This window comes from Pteropus alecto, unplaced genomic scaffold (genome assembly GCF_000325575.1).
Source record: "Pteropus alecto unplaced genomic scaffold, ASM32557v1 scaffold44, whole genome shotgun sequence".
Lineage (NCBI taxonomy): Eukaryota > Metazoa > Chordata > Mammalia > Chiroptera > Pteropodidae > Pteropus > Pteropus alecto.
The window spans coordinates 8,612,142-8,621,617 of NW_006436812.1; the positions used below are offsets into that span (position 1 = coordinate 8,612,142).

Sequence of the window (9,476 nt, forward strand, 5' to 3'; positions counted from 1 at the left end):
GTCCTGCCATCATGAACAATGCTGCCCAGACACAGGAGACCTCTGAGCACTTGCTCAAGCCCTAGGACCTGAATGGCTCCAGGCTCTAACCATTTACAGTGACATCAAGAGTTTCTAACTTATGTAAATCAAGCTATCTGATCTGAAAAAGAGGAGGGAGAATTGGGCCTGAGGTGGAGCTTCTTCCATTAAAGTAGAATATGCACCTGAGGCCTGAGGAAGCCAGCAATGAAGACCAAGTCCCCTTCTCTGGTGGGGCCTGGGGGTTAGCCTGGTGCCTTTTGGTCCCATGGCTAGTGGCCGGACAGAGCCTAGGAGGAACTTGTAGAGCACAAGCCTGTGTTGACAGCCTAGGATCAGGTGCCTTGTGACTTCCTGGAGGAGGGGGTAAGGAAAGTCTAGGCTGAATTGGAATCACTATATTTGATCTGGGGAAACATAGCAGTCACATTATATGTGGCTATGGTCTGAATGTGTGCCTGCAAAATTCATATGTTGAAACCTAATGCCTGATGTGATGGTTATTTGGAGGTGAGACTTTAGGAGGTGATTAGGTCATGAGCCCTCATGAATGGGATCGGTAGGGCCCTCACAGAGTGTTTGCTCAAGGCTCCCATTTGACATATGGGGAAAGGGAAGCATCTTACACAGGACTATCAAGTGAATTAGCTATTCAGGCCTGGGGCTTTTGTGCTACTTCAAGCTGCTTCCAACACCAAAGCCCAATTGGGAGAGATCAAATGTCCCAAAGCTACTAGAAGGGTCAGTTCCATGAGGACAAGAACAGTGGCTTATCATCTGTATTTGCCTCTGGTCTTGGTTACCAATATTTGAAGTAGCAGTCTCTTGACTATCCCCATGGCCTGCTGGACCTGACACATAATAGACACTCAACAAACGTTTTGACTATCAGTTCCTTCTCTACCTTCTTCATGAACCCCATTCTCCTCCTCTGCAAACCCCTTACAAGGAGAGGTTCTCCAGGGCTCCAACTTCAGAGCACTCTTCTTTCTTACTCTGCACCAATCCCCCCCAACCACACACCCTTCAACTGCTAACTCTCTCCTAGATCAGATCTCTATCACCAGCCCAGACCACTCCAGTGAGTTTGAAGCTGTATTTCCAACTGTCTACAGAGTATTTCCACCTGGAGTTCAAATGGGTGCCTCAACCCCAATCTGTCTAAAGGTGGGTGGATATCTGCCATGCTCCAGAAAGAATTAGAAAGCTGGCATGACTGAGAGCGGGGGAAACCAGGAGTGGGGTGGGGGAGGAGAGAGATCAAGTAAGGCCTTGTAATTGTTGAAGGACTTTGACTTTTACTCTGAAATGTGTAACTATTATAGAGTTTTGAGCAGAAACATGGCATCATCAGACTCAGGTTACACAAGTTGGAAAGCCAGGAGTCATCTGATTCTTGCTTTTTTTCCCCCCTACCATTTCTAATCAATTACCAAACTCAATCTTCCTGGTCTTTATTTCTTATATCTACCCCTGCTGTCATCTCTACCATTACGGTGACAATTCAGGACCTAATCATCTCTAGCTTAATCTCTTGGAATAATTCCTAACTGGCCTCCCTGCCTCTCCCCTTTCCAGTTCACTCTCCCCATTGACCACCAGAGTGACTGATCTAAAATTCCAACCTCCCTTGCTCAAAACTCTTCAATGACTCCTCAGCTAGGATCTCAATAAGGCACACATGAGGTTTCTTGATTAGTCCCTGGCTATCGCCCCTACATAGTCCACCAGTTAAACTGCTTCTGGTCCCACCTCTCTCTCCTGCCCTAAGAACACACACGCATATACTCACACTCACTCTACTGAGACTAACCTCTCTGAGCCTTTGCTCAAACAAGCCCTGCCACTTGGAATACCCCTACCAACCTGTTTTTTTCCCGGAAAATTCTTTCTGTAGGTACTCCATGGTTCCTTTCCTTTCTGTCCCAACTGAGGCTAGGATAAGTGCTCTTCCCGCTGTTTCCATTTCTGTTAGGGACACTCATCCATTTTATATTGTAATTGGCCATTAACTTGACTGGTGCCACACTACATTGTGAACTCTTCAAGGACAGAGACTGTATCATTTCTTTCTGTGTCCTAAGTTCCTAAATCGAGGACTGGCATATCATGCAAACTCTTAATGTTTGGTTAATACTGAATGGTCTTGTCATCCAGGGACTCAGTACATACCTTGTCACGAGGGGATGGCAGGAGGTGTGCTTTGGTGTGGGTACGGTTTCTGTCAGAGCTAGAGATGGCGGAAGGGATAGGGGAGGGCTGAGAACTCTGAATTTGAGGGTCAGAACAGAATACAATAGGACTAACATGGTTTAAAAATCTCCCTGCCCTGCTGGGATGTTGTCAAACCCTTGCCCTCTCCCCTACGGGCTCCTCATCTTTTTCCCAGGACAAAGGGCATCTCCCTTGAAGCCTCACTTACCGGGTGTCGGTGCCTCGAGTCTTGGTGAAGAATACTGAAAGTAGAGGCCCCAAGAAATGACTATCCCCATAGCCAGAAAGAGATGTGGCTATGGAGGAAGGGGCTGATTCCTGGCCAGCAGTGAGGAGTGGGCACTGGGTTAGTGGGTGGGGGGCACTCACAGTCCAGTTTTGAGATGGGGGAGATGGGCACAGACAGCTGGAAAGGTCAGCCGTGGTTGGGAGGGAGTCAGGGACTGGAACTAGAGAGATGGAAGGGTCTCTGAACACGGCAGCCCTGGAGTGGGGGGTTACCATGTTTGGATATCTGAGTCCCTCGGTCTTGTGTCTGTTTTTCCTTAGTGGGCACAGGGTTCATGTGGTAGCCAGCGATAAACAAGGCCTCATTAGTGAGTTCTGTGCTGATCCGGGTCAAGAATTCCTCAGAACGGGATAATGAAGCCTTCTGGGAAAGGAAAAGTCAGAGGAGTTCAGCCCGGGAGTACCTACATGGGAGTCCTGGGTCTGGGGGCTCCCAGGCCAGGGGCTCTGGATCTAAGGAGTCTGGTATTGAAGGGCTGGACCTTGAGATTTGGCCTAGAAGGCCCTGTAAGGAGAGGGCGGGGGGGCTCAGGGTTGAGTCTAGAATCTCAACGCAGGAGGTCTCAGAGTCCTCGGCCTAGGAGCTCTCACACCCCCAGAACCTCTCTGCAGTTCTGCAGTCTCAGAACCCCTCCGATGCTCACCGAACCTCCACCGAAGGATGTTGCGGCTTGGGACAGCCGGCTGCTCTTTTTCTCGTCATTCCTTGTAGTAGGGCATTCCATCTCCCTAGGGACAGTTGAAGCCTTCGTTAGGTTGAAAACCAGCCTATTTCCCTCAAACCCATCCCAACACCATTCCGGGGACCCAGATTTAAACGGGGCCTTTACATAAACCATCCTGCTGTCTCACAAAAATCATTGCCTTAAGTCTTCCTGGGGGAAGCAGTGGGGTGGGACGTCCCACAACAGTCCCTACCCCCGCTTCGCTCAGGGGGCCTCTCTTTTCTTCTTCCCACCCAAGGCCCTTCCCAAGACAAGGCAGCCAATTAGCCGCCCCCGACCTGGCAGATGGGTTGAAATCTTGGGCTACTCGGCAGGAGAGGAAACGGGGAGGTCTAAGGAGTCCCTATTATAGGTCGCAGGACACGGGGAGTTGGAGTTGGGGAGGAAGGTAGGAAAGAGGGGGACCAGGGGCTGCGCCGCTACCCGTTGCTATAAACCTTTGGTGACAGTAGAGGTTCCACAGCCCCGTTTCCAGGACATTAGGGATTCTAGAACCAAAGGCTTGAAGTGGGGGAGGGAAGCATTTTCTCAACAAGTCTCACTCGTTCCTCCGTCCTCGTCCTCCACTCACCTCCAGGTCCCTGGTTGGGGGCGGTGACTCCAAAGACGGAGGCTGCAGAAACTTGGGAGGACCCCGTAGGGTGGAGCCTGGGATCTAATTCTCCTACCACTAGGGGCACGCAAGGAGCAACTACACCCTAGGCCGCCCTTCAGCCTCTCTAGCCGTCAGTTCGTAGCCTGGAGCCTGCGAGAGCCAATTAGGCCCGAGAGAGAGGGGGCGGGGAAGGAAAAATGTGGACTGTACTAAATAACCTTGCCTCGCCGGGAGGGAGGAATCTTTTCTTATCTTTGTTTCCAGGAAGTCACACCTTCCGCAAAAAGGAAAGTAGAGATATTCATCTAGGCTTCCTTCTCCTTTGACCTCTCCTCTTCTGCTCCTTCCTTTGCTTGGCGTTGATTCTTCTTTGCCTCTTTTCTCCCTCTGTGCTTTGGTACGGGCCAATGGAAGGGGGCGGAGGGAGGAAAAGGAAAAGGAAGCGGGCAGGTTTTAAAGGGGCCGCAGCCATTTTTTTTAAGCCTCTTTTTCCTTCCTCAAATTTCGCAAGCGCGAGCGCAGAAGAGTAGGTTCCCGGAAGCCCAGCACAGCTGCAGCAGCAGGGGCCGCAGCTGGAGGCTGCAGTGCCTGAGGGGCGGGCAAAGGCGAGGATCTGCCCATAGGAAGGACGGGGCGTCTTCGCCCCCCGCGCCCCGCGCACATCTGGGGCGGCCCATGCTCCGGCCTTCAGCGAGCTTTAACATCTGGGGCCAGAAGGGAGCAGCCGGGTCCTGCGCGCAGTTGGCGCGGCAGATGCGCCGGGCCGGAAGGTGAGGCCGTGCGGCGGGGCTGGGACAGAGCTGGCACCTCCGGATCGGGCCCTGGGTGGCAAGGGGGCCGCCGCGATGCCAAGCGAAAATATCTTCCTGTTTGTGCCTAACCTCATCGGTGAGTGCTGCCTGCGGCTCCGGGCCAAACGGGAGGGCAAGGGGCCTTGGGCAGGCTCCCTGATCCCGCCTTGTGTCCCCTGTCTCATCCCAAGGTTATGCCCGGATTGTCTTCGCCATCATTTCTTTCTACTTCATGCCCTGCTGCCCCCTCACGGCCTCCTCCTTCTACCTGCTCAGCGGACTTCTGGACGCTTTCGATGGACACGCCGCTAGAGTGCTTAATCAAGGTGACAGACATCTTCCTACCAGTCTTGAGACACAAAACCCGCTGCCCGCTTTTCCTGCCTCCTCAAGACTTCAGGGCAGGTGTACTCGGGAATTACAGGGCTCCATCATTACCATCTCTACAAAGTAGAAAGAGTGGCCTGGTTTTGTAGTAGAAGGGAATTAAGCTAGCTGTTAAGAAGAACCCCACTGATAGGAGTGTGTAATAGCAAGACTGGACATGGCAGTGCTGGAGGTCTCTCTGAATTAATATCCATTCATCTCGTGTTTACTGGATGTCTACTGTGTGCCAAGCACAGCAATCTTGATTCTAGAAGGCATGTGTAGTGGAGGTTGGAGAGAGAAAAGAGTTGGCTTCTGGAGGTTTGAATCTGTATTCTAGACACACTCCAAGACTTCCTGTAAGATTTCAGGTCTCCTTGTTTTGAGACCTAGACCCTTGGTTCTGGGGTTGATGAGTTGTAAACTAGCTTTCTGACCCGTCTTCCACTATCTCTCCACACTCCCATGCCTTCTCATTTCATGACACAGTGACCTTTGCCCATTGACCTCACACTCCATGCAAAGCAGCCTGTTTTCCGTCCCAGGCAGCAGATGGTGGACATTTTCCAGCTTGTAGACTCTGCATCAGAGTGGTACACCAAATATGGCCCCTGTCCTAGGTCCGCTGCCCCCTAACAGCCCCTTCCCAACTAATAGTCCCCATTTTTCAGGGACCCGATTTGGGGCCATGCTGGACATGCTGACAGACCGCTGCTCCACCATGTGTCTGCTGGTCAACCTGGCCCTGCTGTACCCTCGCGCCACCCTTCTATTCCAACTCAGCATGAGCTTGGATGTGGCCAGCCACTGGCTGCACCTCCACAGGTCTGTGATTCTGGGGGTGTTAACCAGCTGAAGAAGACACTACAGTGGGGTGGGGCGAGACTGTATGGAAGGGTACCTGGGATAGCTCTGGCTTTTTGGGAGGTCTCCTTTTTGGCTCTGCTTTGTTGAAGGACCCTAGGCAAATCCTCTTTGAATCAGCCTCAGTCCTGTTTACAGTTGGATTAAGCAATACGTAAAACTCTTGTGACTGGATCTTCGGGGATTCCAAATAAATAACAGCTCTCAGGAAGGGGCATGGGGGCTTTTGAATGTGGCATTTGAGTCCTGACTAGGTAATTGTGTGGCTTTGGGCAAGAGTGTAGTTCTCAGCCGGACCCCTGTTTTTCATCTGTGCAATAGAGGCAACCCCAGTACCTACCTAGTGAGGGTTGCTATAAGGATTAGATAGTGTCAGTGGTAAAGAACACTCATGGATTCCCCTGCTTTCTCCCCAAGTTCTGTGGTCCGAGGCAGTGAAAGTCACAAGATGATTGACCTGTCTGGAAATCCAGTGCTTCGCATCTACTACACCTCCAGGGTGAGCATTTCCTGCCCCTCCCTTATTTACTCAGCTTGTGCCAAGTCCTGGGCTGTGCCCTTTTCTGGGGTTGGGAGAGGGCGCAAGCACAATGGAAGGGCAGCCATCTTGGGAGGAGAGGCCTATGAGCTGAGATATGAAGGAGGGTTGGATTAGTTGGGAGGGCCCGTGTGAATTGCTCTAGGCAGCAAAGTGGGCAGGGGCCCAGGTATACTTAGGGAGGAGGGGAGAGAAGCCAGGTATGCCCATGAGGAATATGGACTTTATTCTGAGAGGAGAGGCAGCCTCTGAAAGGATTTTTAAAGAGACAACTAATATGCTGAGATCGCTCTTTCCCACCACCACGTCGCCCTTATTTCCCCAGCATCTTTCCTCCCAGCTACTCATCCTGTCCCTTAGTGGTAGGGGGGAATCACACTTCCCCTCCCCCTTGTTTAAGCAGCCTTATTGTTGTTTGTGCAGGCTGCCTTGTTTACCCTGTGTGCTGGAAACGAGCTCTTCTACTGCCTCCTCTACCTATTCAGTTTCTCCGAGGGACCTTTAGGTAGGAGATGAGGGGCGGGGCTGGAGGATGGGAGGGGGTATTGGCCTGCCCAGGGAGATGAAGGCTGTGGACGCATGGGCCCCCTCCCCGACTTGCACCCCATTTTCTCAGTATCACCCTTGCTCTCTTCCTACAGTTGGCTCTGTGGGTCTTTTCCGAATGGGCCTCTGGATCACAGCTCCTATCTCCTTGCTCAAGTCCCTCATCAGTGTCATCCACCTGATCACAGCTGCCCGAAATATGGCTGCCCTGGATGCGGCAGACCGTGCCAAGAAGAAGTGACTCTAGAACCTCCAGCCCCTGGCTACCCACCTGCCCTGGGAGTCTCACTGTGCTATGTGGCTCCCCTCTCCCTCCTAGGAGGTCCAGGCTCACATCTGGGTCACTGGGAAGGGGGTCAGTCTCTGATGATGTCGTATTCTTCATAATCCTGAAGGCCAGTCCCTCCCCTGTGATCCCCAAGGACCTGGACTCCCAAGTCAGGAAGGCTGCTCAGGAGGCCCCACCCACATGGGCGGTGCTTCCGGGGCACCTAGAGGCCTGTCTGAAGACTGGCCATTGTCATACCTGCTGGCCTGGCCCTGGGGTCTGGCTTGGCCTGAGACTTTACGGACACTTGAGTGAGGGGGATGGGGTAGGGGCCAGGTTTCCCAAAAAGCAGAGTCAGACTTCTGCCCCCAGCCAGAGGAAGGCTGCAGGTACTGTGGCCAGGAGAGAAGGAGCCATCTAGATCTCTTCCTGTTGTGGTGTCCTCTATCTGATCTATCCTAGCTCTGAAAGCCTCAATAATAAAGATGGGGGCTTCACTGTCCTGGACTTCATTTTCTTCGAAATACTCTTGGACTGGGGCCTGGGTTGAGGGGAACTTGGGGGAGAAGGAAGATCCATCTGGCTGTTTTTTCTTTAGTGTTTACTGGCTGACTCCTTCCTGTCATTCCACAGTGACCTCAGAGCCCTCGCTGCCATCCAAGCTCATACCATGTCTCTTGTCCACCTGCTTGCTTTCTTTTACGACAGTCACTAGCTGTCTACATTTATTTGTATACCTAATATTATCTATCCCCACTAGAATATAAACTCCACAAGGGCACTGACTTCTTGTTCCTTCTCTATCCCTTCCTACAATGAAGATTATCCTAACCTGGCATATCATAGCTGCTTAATATTCACAAATAGATCAGTTGGTTTCTCAGGGTGCAGTCCTTAGACCACCCGTGGGATATATCTTAAAAATTCAGTTTCTTGGACCCTGCCCCAGACTTTCATAGTTGGAATCTGTAGGAGTGGGGCTAGAAGTCTGCAACTTTATTTATTTTAATAAACTCCAGGTGATATAGTCTTCCTGAGAATGTCGAGAATCAGTTTCTTAAATATTTGGGGGGTGCCTACCATATAGTAGACATTGTCCTGGGCATCTGTCCCTAACAGCTACCCCTACCATCTGAGCTTTCTCTGCTGGCTGGCACTGGCTTTTTAAGAACTATATTGAACCTACCATATGCCAGATCCTGTGCTGGGGCTTCTTTGCAGATGTGACTAGTTTTATCCTTATAATAGCTTAGCCAAGAGGCCCTCATGACCATGAGAGCTGAAATTCAGCAGATGTGTGTTAAGCCTCAACTCCCTAGCTAGGTCTAGGATTGGTGGGAACAGGCCAGCTAGGAAGAGATAATGCAGTTAGGGAGGTGCTTGTTGGGGGATGGGAGTAAGAAGTGCTGAAGCACTTAGGTGCTGGTGAAGCGGGTGGGCATCTAACAGGAAGTTGATAGGGGTTGGGTGGGAAGGGTTAATGCAGAGGCGAGGGCTGATTTTCAGCTGAGGGAAGGGAGGCAAGAGAGCACCCTGGACAGTTGGGGAAATGGAAACATGAGATTCGTGGGGCTGAAACAAGCGCTAGGGTTTGGGGGTGGCGAGCTCTTGAGAGATTGGGGGAAGCCATCGGGCAGCCTGAGGAGCCCAGTAGGACATTTGGACTTTATCTTGAGGGCCACATGGAGCCATTGAAGGAAACTTTTGAAATAATAGGTAAAATATTCACATGATAAAAAATTAAACTGTACACATTACAAAAGGTTGATGAAGTCTCCTGCCACCTCAGGCTCTCACTTCTTCCCAGAGGTGACCACTGCTACTCATTGCTTACATAAATTGTCTAAATTCTTCACGTCTACATGTATATACGTATATCTTCTCATGTTTTAAAATTCATATATATGTGCTGTTCTGCTATCATGCTACCACTGTTCCAAGCTCTTTTTGTGTATGTTACCTCATTTTGCCGGACACGCTATACTGTGTACGAAATGGAACAAGCCTGTGACTGCCCATTTTCCAGAAAGGAAACAGGTCCTGAGGGGAAGGAGGCCAATCTGGCTGGCTTGGCTCCAGAGCCCGCACCCTTAACATTTACCATACGAGGCGGTCCACATAAGTTGTCTTCTTAATGGTGACATGTCTTCTTAATGGTGACATAGAATTCCATTATTTATTTGTTTAACCAGGTCCTGCCATCATGAACAATGCTGCAGTAAATCACCTGGACTCTCCTGGGGGACACTTGTAGGATGAA

At 51.0% G+C, this 9,476-nt stretch overlaps 2 protein-coding genes and 1 long non-coding RNA gene across 21 annotated transcripts in view; 2 read left to right on the forward strand and 1 right to left on the reverse strand.

Moving 5' to 3' along the window:
• Window positions 1-4,317, reverse strand: part of LOC112481569 (putative protein T-ENOL) — a 23,016-nt gene extending 18,699 nt beyond the window's left edge. Inside the window, exons 1-6 of one of the 19 annotated variants that reach the window (XR_003046953.1) lie at window positions 3,686-3,815; window positions 3,173-3,252; window positions 2,737-2,887; window positions 2,444-2,477; window positions 2,194-2,251; window positions 1,888-1,989 (exon numbers count right to left, since the gene is read on the reverse strand). Coding sequence is in view for 13 of the 19 variants with exons in the window: in XM_025048335.1 (XP_024904103.1) it covers window positions 1,888-2,108; window positions 2,194-2,251; window positions 2,444-2,477; window positions 2,737-2,887; window positions 3,173-3,252; window positions 3,686-3,728 (587 nt within the window). In the remaining 6 variants the exon portion in view is untranslated. Of the gene's footprint in view, window positions 1-1,887; window positions 2,252-2,443; window positions 2,478-2,736; window positions 2,888-3,167; window positions 3,253-3,671 lie in introns of all 19 variants that reach the window. The other 18 variants (XR_003046954.1, XM_025048341.1, XM_025048336.1 and 15 more) reach the window with 18 other exon arrangements.
• LOC112481570 overlaps window positions 1-9,156 on the forward strand; it is a 21,452-nt gene extending 12,296 nt beyond the window's left edge. The window contains exon 2 of the long non-coding RNA XR_003046959.1: window positions 8,236-9,156. This is a non-coding gene — a long non-coding RNA (uncharacterized LOC112481570). The remainder of the gene's footprint in view (window positions 1-8,235) is intronic.
• CDIPT (CDP-diacylglycerol--inositol 3-phosphatidyltransferase) lies at window positions 4,335-7,728 on the forward strand. Its single transcript, XM_006914109.3, has 6 exons — window positions 4,335-4,731; window positions 4,826-4,960; window positions 5,672-5,825; window positions 6,282-6,363; window positions 6,826-6,907; window positions 7,044-7,728. The coding sequence occupies exons 1-6, from the start codon at window positions 4,689-4,691 to the stop codon at window positions 7,187-7,189; spliced, it is 642 nt and encodes a 213-aa protein (XP_006914171.1). The 5' UTR covers window positions 4,335-4,688; the 3' UTR covers window positions 7,190-7,728.
• Window positions 9,157-9,476: the final 320 nt, after the last annotated feature.